Source organism: Halichoerus grypus, chromosome 15 (genome assembly GCF_964656455.1).
Source record: "Halichoerus grypus chromosome 15, mHalGry1.hap1.1, whole genome shotgun sequence".
Taxonomy (NCBI): Eukaryota; Metazoa; Chordata; class Mammalia; order Carnivora; family Phocidae; genus Halichoerus; species Halichoerus grypus.
The window spans coordinates 34,060,585-34,080,027 of record NC_135726.1 but is presented as its reverse complement, the minus strand read 5'-3'; the positions used below and the strand labels follow the sequence as shown (position 1 = coordinate 34,080,027).

The 19,443-nt window shown below is 41.8% G+C and overlaps 1 protein-coding gene across 3 annotated transcripts in view; it reads right to left on the bottom strand.

Annotated features, from left to right (window-relative positions):
- Positions 1-16,320, bottom strand: part of SIAH1 (siah E3 ubiquitin protein ligase 1) — a 32,013-nt gene extending 15,693 nt beyond the window's left edge. The window contains exon 1 of one of the 3 annotated variants that reach the window (XM_036124334.2): positions 15,738-16,320. Coding sequence is in view for 1 of the 3 variants with exons in the window: in XM_036124333.2 (XP_035980226.1) it covers positions 15,090-15,138 (49 nt within the window). In the remaining 2 variants the exon portion in view is untranslated. Of the gene's footprint in view, positions 1-14,462; positions 14,762-15,089; positions 15,335-15,737 lie in introns of those variants that run through there. The other 2 variants (XM_036124333.2, XM_036124336.2) reach the window with 2 other exon arrangements.
- Between the last annotated feature and the right edge of the window lie 3,123 nt (positions 16,321-19,443).

Below are 19,443 nucleotides of genomic sequence, written 5' to 3'. Positions count from 1 at the left end.
CAGAGCTTGCCAGACGTTTGGGGGAAGGAGGAATGAATAGGTGCAGCACAGAGGACTTTCAGGGCAATGAAGCTGTTCTTCTGTACACTATAATGGTGGACATATAGCATTCATCATGCATTTGTCAGAATTCCTAATGCAGAACACCAAGACTGAACCATTATGTAAACTATGGACTTTGGGTGATAATGATGTGTCAATGCAGGTACATCAAACTGTAACAAATGTACCACTCTGGTGGAGAACTACTGACAATGGGGGAGCTATGCATGACTGGGGGCAGGGTGAATATGGGAAATCTCTACCTTCTATTCAATTTTCCTACTGAATCTAAAATTCTCTAAAAAAATAAAATCTACTTTAAAAAAAAACTATGTGTGAAGTGAATCATTTAGTCATCATACATAATTTAAAAAAAAAACAGATGTACTTCCATACCAATTCTCCAAGTTTTCAAAATGTTTGTTTGTAACATCAGAGTTCCATAACTCATCAATTCCTAGACAGTAATTTCAATTTTTAATAATGTACTATTGACTACATACCTAGAGAACATGCCTATGTATAATGAAAAGAACGATGAATTTGATTGGAATCAGAAATTCAAACCTGAATTCCTACTTCTGCTCTTATTAAGTATTTTGATATTGAGCAAAATTACAATATCGTGGGTCTCAAATTTCTCATTTGTGTGGGGCCCTGGGTGGCTCATTCGGTTAAGCACTGGACTCTTGATTTCAGCTCAGGTCATGATCTCAGGGTCCTAGCGTGGAGTCTGCTTGTCCCTCTCCCTCTGCTCCTCACCCTGCTGGTATGCATGGGCCCTCTCTATCTCAAATAAATAAGTAAATAAAATCCTTTAAAAAAAATTTCTCATTTGTAAAATTATTAAAACCACCACAACAGATTTTTTGGACATTAACTGAGATCAAATACATGGAAACATTTGATATATTAGTAACGTTGGTGACGTTTACAGAGTCATACTAGGAACCCTGCAATTAATCACTGAATAAAAAAGACCTGGATTATACAGGATTTTCTGAAAACAGTTGTTTCAACCTACTGTGTTCATTTTCATAACCTCGATTTGGGATTCTGTCTGAAATCTGACAAAGAAAGTTTGCTGTGAACGAAGCTGCATAAACTGGGCACCTACCAACCTGTAAGGAACTGTGTCAGCAGCTTCATACATACTACTTAGGTAAGCCTCAGAAAGTAGGCTGTAGCTCCACACTGCAGATGAGGAAACTGAAGATCAGAAAAATTAAGAATAAGCACAGAGCCTGATTCCAGATTGTCTGCTTTGTCCCTAAATTTCGTTTCTTTCCAATAACCCTCAAAAACAGTATAATCTCCTACTGGCACTGAATACTTAACTTCTCATCCAACACAGCTGTTCAATTTATATACAAGTTGGGAAAAAAAAAAACCCAAAGAAAGAAAATTTCCCTAAATTCTTTAAACTAAATCTCTGGCCCTAGCAAGTAGTTGCTTTTTGAATTTCTTTTATATCAAAGTGGTAGAATCTGATAGTCTGAGTTTGTCATTAAACCATTAGACATTAAATCAAAGTATCAAGCAGTAAGGTAAGAGCAAAGAAATACGAGTAAAAGAAGCAGGAAGAGGATCAAACAGGCTTTCTCAACCTTTTTATTTCACACCACACTTTACTAAATAATGGAATTTTTGGTGACACACCTGCACTTATCGAAACTTTATCAGTCATGATTACAACACAATGACTACTGCAATATAACCAAATCTCACAGTGTCTAGATAAAAGTGTCCAATATTCACTTAGTTATTTGTGTCCAAGTTCGAATACAACTGTTTATTACCATGATTATGTTTTGTATTCTCTCAGGATGTAAAACTGTCACACAGTCCTGTAGATGTTTCCTCTTTTGCTCTGTCTTGGCATTAAGCTATGCTACCCAGTTCTACACTGTAATATACAACCCATTCAACTCCATGTTCCATCTGACAAATATGGTAGGTAAACACACACACACACACACACACACACACTCTGGCCAAAAATTTTAAAGCAGATCAAAACTGGTAGTAACCCATGAAGAGTTGGTGATACTAAGCTAAACAGAAGAGTACATTGCTTGGGAGACAGAAAAAATTAAAGAAATGAGGTAAAAAGTCATATTACAGTCTTAATACATTATATGATAGGTAGCTCTTTACTAGTAAAAAAAAAAATAGAAAAACAATGGGATTTATGGGAAAGAAATGCCATATAAAAAATTCATGGAGCCTTTTCAAATTAAATATTTCATTGAAAATATAATTTGTCTTCATAAGCATTATATTTGAACTCCAACCAAATCATTTCAGTTATTTCAAATAAGGATATAACACATGAATTAACTTATACTCAAATTTTCCTCAAACTTAAAAAATAAAATATTTTTCTCAAACTAAGATTCTATTTTTGGGGGGGGATGGTCCACATTTTCTACAAAAATTGAATGTTTTATTTTCTGTGTTTAATAATCTAAAAAGCAGTAGTAGCACATTCTGAATAATCTGACTCCATCTGGTAGCCAAATAATTGAATGCTCCGATCCGCATATATGGTCACGCTGGCTCCAAGTCAATACCACAGTACTCTAATTATGAAGGACTAAAGACAAAAGCAGAAGGCCACCTCAAATGCAAATGACGCACTGGTGTAAAGCAAAGCCCAAATGGCATCATGGTTTTCACTGAAGCATTTATACGCTGGTAAGAAAATGCAACACGTGTGGTGACCACAGCATACAGGGCAATTCGGGTATGTTTAACCCAAAAACAACAGAATAACAACAGTCCATTGAATAACCCGTGTTGTTTCAAGACTTCAATTTAGCAGGCAATATCCAATGCTTTAGTAAATTAGTATTTCACACTGATTTTGCAGTTTTGTTTGTTTTTAATGCACAAGTTTTGAACTGTCACCAACATCTAACAGAACTGATCACTGGCTCCTGTCTAATAAACTGTTCGCTGTCCCCCCCCCCGCCCCCAGTTTTCCTAGCTCACCAGCTACTCCTCAGCTGCCTTTATTGATTCCTGCTCTTCTCCCCAAACTCTTGATATTGGGAGTTGTCCATGGTCCACATTTCCTCACTCCGATCTCATTCAGTCTTACAGTTTTTAAATTCCACCAACATCTCCAGCCCAGATTAAAAAACAAACAAACAAAAAAAACCCCTCCAGATTTCTCTTACATCCAACTTCCTAGATATCCCTGGGGGCAGGGATAGGGTGGGGGGTAAAAGGGGGCTGATGAACAAAGCTGAACTCCTTATCCTCTCCCAGACTACTCCACACACCACCTTCCCCTTTCTTTTGATGGCCACTCCATTCTTCCATTTACTCAGTTCAAAAGAAGTTATCCTTGATTCTTTTTTTCAGACCACATATCTAAAACCACCAGGAAATCTTACTGTATCGCCTTTAAAAATATACCCAGAATCCAGCCACTCTTCACCACCTCTATCACCTCCATGTAATATAGTTCAAGCCACCATTATCTCTCACCAACATTATTACAATATCCTTCTAAACAGCAACCCCCCCCCCGCTTCCATCCTGTCTCCCACCCCCACCCCAGTATGTTCTAAGCACAGGAGTCAGAAAAATCCAGTTAAAATTTATATCAGGTCATGTCACTCCTCTGCTCAATACCCTCCTCCCTTGGCAACCCATATCCAAGTAACAGATACAATCTTAAACAGCCGATAAGGCCCTACACAATATGGTGATTACTCTCTGACTTCATCTCCCACTTCTTTCCCTCTCACTAGCCTCCTGGTTCCCTAAGACTAAGATGTTCCTTTGGGCCTCTGCTTTAACACACTTTTCTCCTGGATGTACATATAACTGATTCCCTCACCTCCTTCTAATCTCTGCATGTACGCTACCTTCTCAATGACACCTACCCCGTCCCCTCTATTTAAAACAGTGACCTGCACTTTGCCCGATGACCCCTCCACTATGCACTCCTAATCCTTTACCCATTCTACTACCCTCTCTTTCCTCCTTCCCCTCCCCCCATTTCTGCTCCTTTTTTTTTCCTACAGAATGTATTACCTTCTATCAGGCTACACAATTTAATTATGTTTGTTGTAGCAGCGCTCCTCCTCCTCAACCTGGAAGGCAGGAATTTTTGTCAGATTCAGTGATGTATCCCAAATACTTAAAAATGCCTAGCAGACACACAGGCTCAATAAATTATTTGTTGGGTGAACAAATAAATCAGAAAGCAAAAGAACTTTGGACTTTTGAGCAATAACATCCAAAGCCAGATGCAATAGAGCGATGCTTTTTAAAATCCTCAAAGAGAATGATTACTATTCTAGAATTCTAAATGCAACCGAAATTACCTAAAAGTGTTGACAGAATAATGATGCAAAGTTTCAAAACATTACTTCCCCTGGATATGTTTTAGGAAGCTCCTGGAGGACAAGCCCTTCAAATAATATAAGGGAACGAACCAAGAAAAAGGGCAACATGGGCTACAATTAAGTAAGATGTAACCCACAAGAAAGGTAAAAGGAACACTGACAATGACAATTTTACACTAGTGGAAGAAGGCAATGTGAGGCATCAAGCACCCTGAACATGTAGACAAGTGGTAAGGAATGTGGGGCGGCATTAGTAGTAAGCACAGAGAAAACAAAGCAAACAAGAAAAGACAAGCATTAACGACAAGGAAAATTATACAAATTCCAATTCAACAGTACAAGGAAAAAAGTAACAACAGCTTACTATATGGCTCAAATTGTGAATAACTTTTATAATCATAATAATGCAAATATGAAATCATGATGTTACTAAATTAAGAGAGTATATAAATGGGAAGGTTTGTACATGTGATGGAGGCAGAAAGACAAGTTAAATCCACAAACGGAATTCAATAGATAAGGCCTCAAACTGAAATCTGGATTTAACAATAGAAGCATGTTAGAGACAAAGATGGTGAATACAAAAATAATCAGCTCAGTAAAAACAGTTGCCTCTGGCAAAGGACACCTGGAGAGGAATAGAGGCAGGGAGTTTTTCTTCAAAAAGAAAAAACAAACCTAGGAATATTTTATTTTGAATTGTATGTGCATGTAAAACTCCAGAAAAAAAGGAAAAAAGTTCAAAAACTTGGTATAAGAAACGTCACAAATTGCATGTATTGCTTAAGAAAGGACAGAAATTTGTTTTCAAAGATTTGATTCCAAGTATTGGCAAAGATGTGGGGAGAGAGACTTTCCTACACTGTTGGAAATGTCCACTGTGGAAGCTTCTAATAAGATTTGGCACTTTGTTTCAAAATTTAAAGTGTGTGTACTCTATTGACCCAGCAATTTCTTCCAAGCCCCTCTTCTAATTTACAGTTGGCAAAAGTGTATGTATCCAGATGCCTACAGCAATCCTGTTTATAGCAGCAAATAAAATGAAAATTCAAGTACTATCTTAAGAGAGTGACTAAAATATATGGTCCATACAACAGAACACTATGCTGCCTTTTTTAAAAAAATAAGATGGACTCATATCTACCAATATAAGAATCAACCTTTTTAAATGAGTGGGTTAAAAAAAGCCACATAATATCATAATCCTATTTATGTTAAAATTTAAAAAAATGGTTAAGTAAATATGCACACTGATATAGCTGTTGTCTGTATATTTGTATGTACCATATAATGAGACAGAAAAGAAACTGGAAGGGCATAGGAACTGCAGAATGTGGTTTAAAGACTTAAAGCAAGGGATTAGAGAAGAAGAGAGGCAAGTCAAGTTTAGAACCAGAAACCACAGAGATCAGAGATGGGACCACTGAACTATAGGCACACAACATTATCAAAAACTTCAGGATACAGACTACAAGCACAAACATCATCATTTAGAATTACACAGTTCAGGGGCGCCTGGGTGGCTCAGTCAGTTAAGCATCTGCCTTCGGCTCAGGTCATGATTCCAGGGTTCTGGGATTGAGCCCTGCATCGCATTCCCTGCTCAACGGGGAGCCTGCTTCTCTCTCTCCCCCCATTGCTCCTGTTCTCTGTCTCACTATCTCTCTCTCTCAAATAAAATCTTAAAAAAAAAAAAGTAATTATACAGTTCAAACATGTAGTTACTGACAAGTGGTAATCATTTAACAGGAAAATATCTACAAGGATTTATGTCAGATCAAAGAAATTAAAATATCTATGGCTGACTTAAAAAAAAAGTGTGTTAACACATACACACAGACTAGAAACTACGCCAAAATGTCTACAATGGTTACTTTCCAATCATCAGATTATGAACGATCATGGGGAAGATAAGGGTTGCATTTCTATATGTATTCCTCAAATGTTCTATAAAATATATATATTATTTTGGTAATAAAAAGGATGAAATTTCAGTGCATATTCTGTGTCTCCACGCTTTCCTGCTAATGAATTGCTGGTGACTTCATACAAAAATTGAAACACTGAGAAATCAAGAGCTGATTTTGTCTACCTGCCTTGATGCTTTTTTTCTTAGATTTCTCTTTTTTCTTAAAATGCCTCAAATATATGGGTACTAATAGGGGAAAAAAATTTGAGACCGCCCATTCATATAATATAAAAAACCCACATATTTCATATACATATTTCAGTTTATACTTACAAAAAATCTTAAATTTAGCGTTTTAAAAGTTAATTATAAAACTAATGATGTAATGTATGGTGATTAACATAACATAATAAAAAACAGTTAATTATAAGACAAAATAAAATTTGTCGATCACCTCGCCAAACAAAATCAAAAGAATACAGTCTGCAGACATCTATTCACAATTATCTGTATTAAGACATCTGAAGTTGTCCCTAACAAAGCTAAATCAGGGTCCTTGGCACGCACGTGCACACACACATGCCTGAATTTTAACCAAACTCAAAGGAGCAAAAGGTAAAACACAAAGGAGAAAATAAAATAGCAAAGAGTTTTGAATAGTTAGACTATTCCATTTGCTTAAATCAATTATTAAAGTAATCTTTCCAAGATAGAGTCTTTTAAAGAAGCTAGTATACACTTTTTTTTTTTTTTGAGAGAGTATAAGCGGGGGGAGGGGCAAGGAGAGGGAGAAGCAGACTCCCGCTGAGCAGAGAGCGTGGGGCTGGATCCCAGGAACCTGGGATCATGACCTGAGCCAAAGGCAGACGCTTAAACTCTGCTTAACCGACTGAGCCACCCAGGTGCCCCTACACTAAATTTCACTGTATCAACCATTACTAGCTAAGCCTGTCAGAATGACAATAATAAATAACAAGGACAGTATAATACCTCCTATAAAATTCAAGACTGGCATTAAATTCTTCTTTTTTTTTTTTAAGATTTTATTTATTTATTTGAGAGAGAGCGAGCGAGAGAGGGAACACAAGCAGGGGGAGTGGGAGAGGGAGAAGCAGGCTTCCCGCTGATCAGGGAGCCCGATGTGGAGCTCGATCCCAGGACCCTGGGATCATGACCTGAGCTGAAGGCAGATGCTTAACTGACTGAGCCACCCAGGCGCCCCAAATTCTTCTTTTTAAGAAAATATTTCTCACTGGCAATATCTACTTTATTTTTATTTTATTTTATTTATTTATTTGAGAGAGAGAGCAAGAGCAAGGAGGAGAGGCAGAGGGACAGGGAGAAGCAGACTCCCCGCTGAGCAGGGAGCCTGATGCGGGGCTCGATCCCAGGACCCTGGGATCATGACCTGAGCCAAAGGCAGATGCTTAACTGACGTGAGCCACCCAGGTGCCCCCAATATCTACTTTAAAAATATAGATTGTTGTCCAAAGGTTTACCCTCCAACTTTCTCGTTCTCCTCCCATGTGCTCCCCCTACCCCCTGCTATTAAAAACAAACAGGGGTGCCTGGGTGGTTCAGTCAGTTAAGGGTCTGAGTCTGACCTCAGCTCAGGTCTTGATCTCAGGGTCCTGGGATGGAGCCCTCCCTCGGTCTGGCTCCATGCTCAGTGGGGAGTCTGCCTGTCTCCCTCTCCCTCTGCCCCTCCCCCTGCTTGTGCTCTTTCTCCCCCTCTCTCAGATAAATAAAATCTTAAACACAAACAAACAAAAACCACAAATAAGTTCAACACGACTGGGTAATCTCAAACCTAATGAAAGGTTTTTGTCAGTACCATTCTGGTCACTGTGGCTCAAGCTTAAAGAATAAATTGAACCAAAATAGACTATTTTTTCTGTATTACTCAGCTTAAAGTTCAAGAAGATTTACAAAAAAAAAAAGTAAAAGTAATGGGACACATGGGAGCTGATCACAACAGTGTGTGTTCTCTTTGTGAAAATTCATCAAGTTATACATTTACCTGTAATTTGAGTATTTTTCCCTATTTATGCTATACTTCAACAAAAAAGTTTACATTTAGAAACAAAAATACTATTGCTCTAGATAGTCTCCAAAAATCTCCTGGAACAGTATCAGGTTTCCTCATTGGCTAATACATCACAACATCTCTCCCCCGCTCTGCTCAGTTTCTCAATGTGTCTATTACATCTTTAACCTACCACAGTCTAGTATTCACTAACTATAAATACTCTCAACTGGTGGCTTCACCCATGTTTCCTTTAGAAGATACCACAGAAGCCATCAAATGCTGATTTACCACCTCCTTCCCTCCCTTCAGAATGAAGAAGTGACCGGCACCTAGGGCTGTCCTCTCACCTACTCGGACTTCACACCCCTTCTATTATCCCTCTTTCTTACATCAATCCCTCCCTCTTTTTCTATCAGACCATCCCTCTAACACCCAAACACGCTCTAGTATTTCCCATCTGGCTTCTATGAGACCACATCCCCCTGATATCCCTTCTACCTCACTGTCTCATTCTGGATGTCTCATAATAGATACCTCAAACCCAACCTATCAGAACTTTCAATTTTATTGCTATCCTTCTGTCCCCATTCCCTCCTTTAGTCTTTCCCACCTTGGTGAACAGCACCATATTCCACACAGCTGCTCAAGCCAGAAACCACCTAATTCCTTCCTTCCCTCACCTCTCACATCTAATCCACCAACAAGTCCTGTTAATTCTGTCTCCAAAATATACCTCAAATCCATCCACTTTTCTTCATCTTCACTGCCACCACCTTAATCCAGGTCATAATCCACTATTGCCTAATCAAAGAAATGGCCTTCTGACCAATCAATTCTCCAAACAACAGCTAAAGCTATCTTAAAAGTTAAAAGTGAATTATGCTACTCCTTTAATTAAAATCTTCCAATGGCTTCTCTGTACCCTTAAAAATTTCATTCCTTACTTTGACTGCAGGATCTGATCACTGGCTATCTCTCCCCATTATCCATTTGTTCCAACAACACTCCTTTCCCTCAACTTCTAGAACTACAGTAAGTACATACATGCTCATGCAAGCCTCACGGCCTTCACCCCTGCTTCTCCTTCATTCTGAAAGCTTCTCCCTTCACTCCTTCAAAGGGCTCTCTTTATCCTTTTATCATAGCTTAAAAGTCAGCCCATCTGACAGCAGGTCTCCATCCCACCCCCATTATTCTTTACTTCAGCACTTTTAACTCCTTTATAGTACAGATGGTTCCCAACTTACCATGGTTTCACTTATGATTTTTTCCTTTATGATGGTGCAAAAGCGATATGTTGTACTTTGAATTTTGAATTGTGATCTTTTCCCAGGCTATCAATGTGCAGTATGATACACTCTCATGATGCTGAGCAGCGGCAGCAAGCCACAACTCCCAGTCAGCCAGACAACTGAGAGGGTAAGCAACCAATACACTAATAACCGCTGTTTTTCACTTTCAGTACAGTATTCAAGAAACTTCATGAAATATTTAACACCTTATTATAAAATAAGTTTTGTGTTAGATGATTTTGCCCAACTGTAGGCTAATGTAAGTGTTTTTAGCAAGTTTAAGGTAGGCTAGGCTCAGCTGTGATGTTTAGTAGATTAGCTGTATTAAATGCATTTTCAAATTACAGTATTTTCAATTTACAAAGAGTTTATCAGGACATAACCCCATAGTAAGTGGAGGAAGATCTGTACATATCATAATTTGTAATTCTGTTTATTTCCCTCACTAGAATGTAAATGGTAATTTTTTTTTTTTTTTTAAAGATTTTATTTATTTATTTGACAGATAGATACATAGCGAGAGAGGGAACACAAGCAGGGGGAGTGGGAGAGGGAGAAGCAGGTTTCCTGCCGAGCAGGGAGCCCGATGAGGGGCTCGATACCAGGACCCTGGGATCATGACCCGAGCCGAAGGCAGACGCTTAACGACTGAGCCACCCAGGCGCCCCTGTAAATGATAATATTTAGAAAAATTAAGTAACTTACTCAACTCATTTTTTAAATTATCTAAGCACTTTCTACGGATAGTCAACTGTGCTTTTAAGATACAAAAGTAGGCCGTGTCCCTGCTCTCCTGGAGCTTAAGGCCACAAACACAATAGTAAGTGACAGAGCCAAGAGACATCTCCAGGTCTGATTCTTCAGAGCCCTGTCCCCTTCACCCCTCAACTATACTGCTACTCTGGCATTAAAATATGGGGAATGGGGCAGGCTGCAGCAAAACGCTTAACAGCTCCTCACAAGTTAATGAAAACTAAGGCTTGGAGTTTAAATAATCTGCCCAAAGTAGCACTAGTAGATATTTGAGAGATTTAAGTACAATCATGAGCAAAGGCAGATTTAAAGTACAGAGAGTATTCAAGAAACAAAAAATGCAGCTTGACTAGGTAGGACAAGAGGAAATGTTGGCGGATAAGGCTAGAGAAGCACATTTTAAGGACAGGGTGACAGTTTGTCAGTCATTCAGTAAATATTTACTGAGCACCAACTATGTGCCCGAAACAATGCTAAACTCTAGACCAACAGGGTGATTAAGACAAAGTCCTCACAAAGATTGCAGTCACAGAGACTGCGGAGGCAAAGCAGTACAGAAAAATTACAGTTCAGGGGGATACCTGTTAGAGTGGGGTCAAGCGTGCTATGGGAACACAGAGAGATGACACCCAATTCGAGATGGGAAGTCCAGAAACAGTGTCTCAGCTAAATGATGTCCAGACTGAGATTATAGAGCTTAGCTGGAAGAGAGAAAATAGGTGTATATAGGCACTTACAGGTACATAACTGAAAATGGCTGTGTACTTACTATCCATATCAAGGAACTCTGTAGTTTATACTGAAGTTCTTGTAAGTTGCCTACATTAGAAAGCTCCCTTCAACTACAATAGGAACAACTGAAGGACGGAGGCAGAGACCAAAAGCAGACAGACTACTTAGAAGGCAGAAGACTTGAATGTAAATGTGAAAATGAGTGAGAGAGAAGCAATACAAAACTTGAGACAACCAGATGGCAGCAAAATCAGGACCCAGTGATCAACTGAAAATAGGGGTAAGAGCCTTGGACAGTTGGAAATAATAAAAGTTTTAGTTTTCGACATGTAAATCTTAAATACCTTGATACAGAAAAGTGGCAAATGACCTGAAGGGAAAGACACTGTCATGAGAATGAGAAGACAAACCACAGACTGGGAGAAAATATTTGCAAAAGGCTTATCTGATAAAGGACTACTATCCAAAATATACAAAGAACTCTTGAAACTCAACAATAAAACTAACAACCCAACTTAAACTTTAACAGACACCTAGCCGAAGATACACAGATGGCAAAGGGGCATATGAAAAGGTGCTCCACATCATCTGTCATCAGGGAAACGCAAATTAAAACAAGAAGATACCACTACATTATCTATCGGAATGGCCAAAATCTAGAACACTGACCCCACCAAATGCTGGTGGGCATGTGGAGCAACAGGAACGCTCATTCATTGCTGGTGGAAATGCAAAACGGTACAGTCACTATAAAAGGCAGTTTGGCAGTTTCTTACAAAACCAAACACACCCTTACCATAAGATCTAGCAATCATGCTGCTCAGTATTTACCCAGAGGATTCGAAAACATGTCCACACAAAAACCTACACACAGGTATTTACAGCAGCTTCATTCATAATTGCCAAAATTTGGAAGCAACCAAGATGCTGTCCTCTGGTAGGTGAATGGATAAATAAACTGGTACAACCAGACAGTGAATACTATTTAGCGCTAAAAAGAACTGAGCTACCAAGCCATGAAAAGACACGGAAGAACCTTCAATGAATGTTACTAAGTGAAAGAAGCCAATCTGAAAAGACTACATGCTATATGATTCCAATTATATGACATTCTGGAACTGGCAAAACGATGGACACAGTAAAAAGATCAGAGCTTGCCAGACGTTTGGGGGAAGGAGGAATGAATAGGTGCAGCACAGAGGACTTTCAGGGCAATGAAGCTGTTCTTCTGTACACTATAATGGTGGACATATAGCATTCATCATGCATTTGTCAGAATTCCTAATGCAGAACACCAAGACTGAACCATTATGTAAACTATGGACTTTGGGTGATAATGATGTGTCAATGCAGGTACATCAAACTGTAACAAATGTACTACTCTGGTGGAGAACTACTGACAATGGGGGAGCTATGCATGACTGGGGGCAGGGTGAATATGGGAAATCTCTACCTTCTATTCAATTTTCCTACTGAATCTAAAACTGCTCTAAAAAATAAATTCATTTTAAAAAAATTACCTGCAGGCAAGACAATACATGTGTCTAGAGTGTTATCAGGATTATAGATAGCAGTAGGTCAGGAAACAAGTATGTATTGAGTGTTAGGCACTGAGGATATAGGAATACAAAACACAATTCTTGCCCTTATGCATCAGATGATCTAATAATTATAGCCACGGAAAACCAAATAATTTAGAATGCTTTAGAAAAACCACTATTTAAAAGAAATGATTAAGGATCTTACTATTATAAAAGAGGAAAATTCATCCCCAGTTGTTTCTTGGGGGAAGAAGGGAGGCAGAGAGGGATGGGAAGTCTGAGGTTTTCATATATTGGTTTTGTTTGTAGGGAGGGTGTATACGAAAAATATTCAGAACTTAAACATTTACAGTGTATGGAAATTCCATAATTACAGCCAAAAGTCTGTAACATCTCTTTAAACATATAAAGAAAAACCTACAATCTTTGGAAACTGAATAAATCAACAGCTTTAAAACACAATTTAAGGGGTCACTTTGCAGTGTTACTAAACTTACTGTTGCTCTCATTACATAAAACTTGTTTTCAGAACACCGTATATACTAAAAATAAAGTCCCAGTCTTCACATTATGTCATTGCTGTCATAGCTAGGTATTTTCTTTATAACTCCAATTAGTTTTATTTTATTTTATTTTTTAAAGATTTTATTTATTTGACAGAGAGAGACACAGTGAGAGAGGGAACACAAGTAGGGGGAGTGGGAGAGGGAGAAGCAGGCTCCCCGCCGAGCAGGGAGCCCAATGAGGGGCTTGACAAGGGGCTTGCTCTATCCCAGGACCCCGGGATCATGACCTGAGCCAAAGGCAGACGCTTAACGACTGAGCCACCCAGGTGCCCCACTCCAATTAGTTTTAGCCTAATTATAACATTCCTTCAATTAGATATTAAAGAATACTGCTCTACATCAATTTTATAAGAACTTCCCAAAGCTCAGAGGGAACAGATATTAAACTATAGCGAATTAAATTTCTGAATTTGTAGTTTGTGGAATACTTACCATGAAAAGTTCCATATCTATTAATTATACTGTACTTGTTTAAAATATTAATAAATGTTACTGAATTATGCTGGAAAGATGCCAACAGGGAGCATTTGCACCAATTCTATATCTAAAGAAAAGATTTTGGCTAAGCAAACTTTAGAGTTGCAACTAACCATTTCAGAGCACAAGTTTCTGTAATTTCAAGAATGAAAAATTACACAATTTGTATAATGCACTCTAAGTCTCAAAAATCTACTTGTCACAAAGTTCTCCTAAAAGCTAATCAATACCCTCTCCTCCACAATTTGAGCCAATAACTCCCTGATAAAATTATCAGACCATTTATCACAACACTACACTTTGCTCTGCCCTTATGTCTAAAAGAGGTGGTAACACCAGAGACACCTAACACTCAAAGGGATTCACGGTTCCACTTTTCCAGGTTAGTTAACGCCAAGTCCTTGGAAGCTAACTGATCCATAAATGTAAAAGTGCTAAAAGGAAACTTCATTTAATCACTTTGATTTTTTAAATTCCAGACCCCACAAGACCTATCCAAATCCCTTACTATATAAATTTCCAAATGCCATTATCTCAAGAGTGCCTGTCCATTTATCATCTAAATCTCTTATTTTCATTCTGTACAACTAACAAAATGCAGTTAAAAAAAAAAAAAAAAAAACCCAAGCACTAACGATGTACAATGTGATTTCACATATTCTGGTCTGTGCACTGCCAACATATTCATCATGCCAAGATAAACTCCTAAGATTACTTACTAAATAACAGCCCTAGCAGCAAACATTTATTAAGTACTTACCATGGGCCTGCCACTGCTCCAAGCCCTTCACCTATTATCATCTCATCAGTTCTCCCACCAATCCTAGGAGGTAGGTACTGTCATTACACCCATTTTGCAGATAAGGAAAATGAAGCACAGAGAGGTTAAGCATCTTGCCCAAGGTCACAAACCGGTGGGGCAGGACGGACTTCAGAGTCCATGCTCCCAACGTTCAACTGCTGAAAAGAGTTAACAATTTACCCTTGACATGCCGCTTATCTGGAAATGGTAAATATTCAACTGCTAGGAACAGGCAGTCCGATCGCTGCCCTATATCCAGGCTCACGGCTTCTGTGACTTTGACAAATCAGCTATACAATGTGATTTTCCGAACACACAAACTGGGACTTCTCTGGATGTCAGAGCAAACAAATTCTGAATCTTTCCAGGAATGGGGAAAGAAAAACCTACGCAACGCTGTGGCCCAGGTTACTCACATTCCTAAGTTATAATCTCAGAGACTGGAGAAAGGCCCCCAAACTACCCGACAAATGAAGCCTAGGAAAACCAAGGTTTACAATAAAAAGCTGGGGCTTCCCTGGCAAGCCGTTCACGCAATCTTCTCTCTAACGACATAAACAAGGGAGGAGGCTGTATTCTTCCCACCGCACAATGAAGGCTCAGGCCGGGAGCGGGAGCATGAACGCAGCGCCATCGGGGACAGCCGCTCCCGGGGTCGCGGGCAGGCAGAGGAGGCCAAGGACGGCCAAGTCGCCCCGGCCGGCCCCTGGGCCCCGGGCGGCGCGGGGAGGGGCCGGAGCGAAGGGCCGGCCACTGCCCGCACTCAGCTGACCTCCGCCATGTTGGCCGCACACCCCGGGACCCTTCACAACAAAGGCCGGCACCCGGGCGCCGGGAGCGCCCGACACCTCCCTCGGCCGGGCCCGCCTCCCGGGCGCGCGGGGGCCGGGCCGGGCGGCCGGGAGGCCCTTCCCCGCCCTCGCCCGGGCGCGCAGGGCCGACCCCCGCCGCGGGCCTGCCGGGCCCGGGGCGCCGGGGGCGGGGGCGAGCCGGCTCGCGGCAGCGGGCAGGGCCGAAGAGGGGAGGGGAGGGGCGGGGGGCGGCGCTCGGCCGGGCGGCCGGGCTCCGGCCGAGACAAAGGCGCCCGGCGCCGGGGGCTGCCCGCGCCCCGGCCCGGGCGGCGCACCCCGGCCCCACCGCCCTTCCCGCCCGCCGCCATTACCGGGCCTGGGCGTCCTCCTCCCGGAGAGCCCCTCGCGGCCGGCTCCTCCCTCCAGGCCGGGCCCCACTTACCTGTAGGCGGAGAGCGCGCCTCGGACCCCGGTCCTGGCTCAAACGCGCTCCGTCGCCGCCGCCAACCCCCGCCACCGCGGGCAGCGCCACCGCCTCTTCCCTGTGCCGGCACCGACGGGACACCCTGGGCCGCCGCCGCCACCAATCGAGAGCGCGCCCCGCAACGGCCGCCCCGGCTCCCCCCTGGCCGCCGCCGCCGCCGCCGCCGTTTCGCGCGTCCTCGAGCCCGCCGCGCGCCCCCGCTAAATACCACACACTGCGGCGGCCGCCATGAGGAGGCGCGGCCCCGCGCGCCGGCCGCCCGGAGGGGGCGGGGCTTCCCGCGGGCGCGCAAGCGCAGAGGCGCTCGCCCGGCCGGCGGCGACCCGCGCGGGCATCGCGGTGAGGGTCTTCGAGGGTGGCGGTTGGCGCTTCGGCTCTTCGGTTACCGTTGCTGTGACTAACAGCTCGCGCCCAACAAACGCGGGCACGTCACGTTCTTGCCTGCAACCGTCCCTGCCGGGGAGAAGCTGGCGCTTGCCAGCCGCGTCACGGAACTCTGGTCGCGCGCCCCCCGCGGGGCTTTGTTCGCCGCCCAACTGGTCGTCCTGCGCCCTCGCCTCCTATTTACGGCCCGTCGGGTCTGGTTTGCTGGTTTCACACAGCGCCTCCACCGGCCCTTCCCAACTCCACTCTTTCCCAAAGGGAAAGAAACCGGCTGCGATGGCCACCGACCGGGACCCCACCCGTAAATGAGAAGTCCAAGCCCCTCCCTTAGGTTTGAGCCGCGCTTCAGCGAAAGCGGGACGAGTTTCAAAGGCTTATTTTAGCTGACAAATGGGTAGTATGGAAAGCACGCCTTTCCCCCCTGTGTCCTCACTCATCTGGAAGTCTCACTCGTGGGACTCTGCGTTTCTTTTTAAATAAAAAATAAAAGGAAAATACCATTCACAGTTCTTTGATGGGTACAACGTATATATCTGAGCAAATGCCAGTGTCTGAGAACATTTACAAACTGGATTTCCATGTAAGAGCCTCCATAAAAATACTATTCTATGTGAAAACTTAAAAGGTACTTTTTACATGAGATACTAGAAACCATCCAGGGAGTAGTCCTTCCATTATCTCCAAACTCCTCACCAATAGGAAAGCTTTTTGGCTGGTAAGTTTTTAATGTAAGCACTCTACTGAGAACACAAAGTTTGAGCTCCAAAGCCAAAGACAAAGTTATTTTAGATACTGATGCAAGCTGCTAATTTCTGGCTTCTCAACAAATGTGTAGAGTGTTGTGTGTTGATACCTCTACTTCTCAGCCTAATATTTTGCTTATTGTGCCTGCTGTCTTTCTCTGCAACCATTAGCAGAGCCAGCGTTTCTTGAGGTTGGGAAAGTAAAAGACCACACTTGTTCTTAGCTGCAAGCTGTACTACCAATACACTACTAATATGCTGGTCCCCAAAGCCCAAGTCAGATGAACTTCGGTTTGTTATGTACAGTTATTATTGGTGTTATATCATTCACTCCTTCGACAATAAATACCTACATAGCAATTCTAATATGTTCTGTCATACACCGTGCTTGGACACGCATGGAGCTTACCTAGTCAGGGAGACATTCACTTATTTATTCTTCATTCATTTCACCAATGCCAGGCACAGTGCTAGGTTCTAAGAATACAGAGACACTAGTCCTGTGTTCAGAGTATCCAATGGGGTACACAAACATTAATCAACCTCACAAATATATAACTACCACTGTGAAAAATGTTACAAAAGAAAGAAAAAGGTGCCTGATGCCAAGAAGGTATTTAACTGGCCAGATAGATAATATAGGATAGGTGACTGAGTAAGAACCAAAGTTTTAGAAGAAATTAACCAGGTTGTGGGGTAAGTGGAAGACTTGAGTAAAAGGAAAAGCATTTCAGAGGAAAGCCTTGCACGGTAAGAAGGCTGCCCTGTTGCAGGAACTGAAAACCAGTCTCTACTGTGGGTTTTTTCCCTTGGGGGAACAGGAAAGGGACCGATGGGGCACAAGGCACAGGAATATGGTACAGACAATGATGAAGTCGATGAGGTACAGACAGAGATGGGCTTGGTGGGCCAAGGTATCCAAATTATGTAATGAACAATACTTCTCAGACTGGTGAGGCCAAGAAAGGATTCACTGAGGGATAAAGTCGGAACCGGGCCTTGGCTTATGGGTAAGAGTTGTCCAGAGGAAGATGGAAAGGCTTTCCAAGCTGTGGTAAAATATATGAAGGCACAATCACAAAAGAGAATGTCCAAGACTGAATGTGATAGGGATGTAGGGCTTGGCTGAGGAGATTGGCCAAAATGAGTGAAGGCTGACCAGGGAGCACACTTCTGTCTAGGCAAGAAGTGACGGCCTGAACCAAACGGTGGCAAAGAGCGTGTTGAGGAGGGTATCGGACAGGCAGTTGGATCTGGAGTGAAATCAATTAGATTTAGGGAGGATAGGATGTGAAGAAGAACAAAGAGCCGAGGCATCACATCTTTCCAGGGTTAAGTTCTAAACTTTACCCATAAAGAAAAATGTAAGTGTAATCAAAATAACCCTTAAAAATCCTTTGAATTGCCCATAAATTATGGTCTACATTATGTGTTTATACAATCCCATACCAGGTATGTACATATAAATGCCCACCAGTACTTGCACAAAATATAATTTTACAGTATTCCTACTGTAATAATTAATTAAATAATTACATTATTATTTAATTAATTAAATAATTACATTATTTAAACTGCAGTTTCCTCTCACATATTTTTGGAGGTTGGGGGAGTTATAAGGTCAACAAAGTTCAGTTTCCCTCCAGTTTGGAGGTAACTTTTCCATGTTCACAGGTGATGCATTAGGAATAGTCACGTGGCCTCATATGGGATTGTAAAGGATACAAGGGATCAATTTCTGGATCTAAGGGGGAAGAGAAGCACTGAACTATTGCTCCCCAGAACCTCTTGGCCTCTGCAAACAGTACAATGGGCATTAACCAAAGAAAACTTGCCAATATGACAAAGTTCCAAATACCCTGCTTTGCCAGAATCAAATTTTTGGCTCCCTCATATCCCTGTCCCTTCTTTTATCCAACAGCATTTTGTCCATCTGAAAATAACAGAGTCTCACCTGGCCCACTGCTGACAGGAGGGAAGTCACCTTATTAACTGGTAGATTCTTTTAAGCTGCAGAGGTTCCCAGGACAAAGTGTTCCCTGGAGACACCACACACCAATCTCGAAGTGTTGAAAATTTTACGTCAGCTGCTCAGAAGCAACTTCTGCACCTGGAATTTTCACACTTGTCTTCCTTGACTTGGTTGGCGCCCACTCTCAGCTAGAAGAGTCAAAATTACTTCTTCCTTCTCCTGCTTCCTGCTTATGCAAAACTAATCTCATTTGATTGATTTCATCTCCACTAATCTTAACCAGATTTAGGAAGGGTTCAATCTGATTTAGTTCTTTCCTACTGGAGGTATGAATGGAGGATAGGTGGGGCACGCACATCACTACTATAAATGTGAAACCTTTGAAGGAAAATAGCCCAATTGTGAAGTAATTAGGCATCTGTTTCTGAATAGAAAGACAGCTCTACTTCCGGGACAGTTAATCTGTAGAAAAGTGTTTGATAAACTGTAAAGCCACCCCCAGTAGTGCTCTACTTGATGATATTTCGGGATGAGTGCTGGATATTTTCAGGCCATGTGGGGAAAA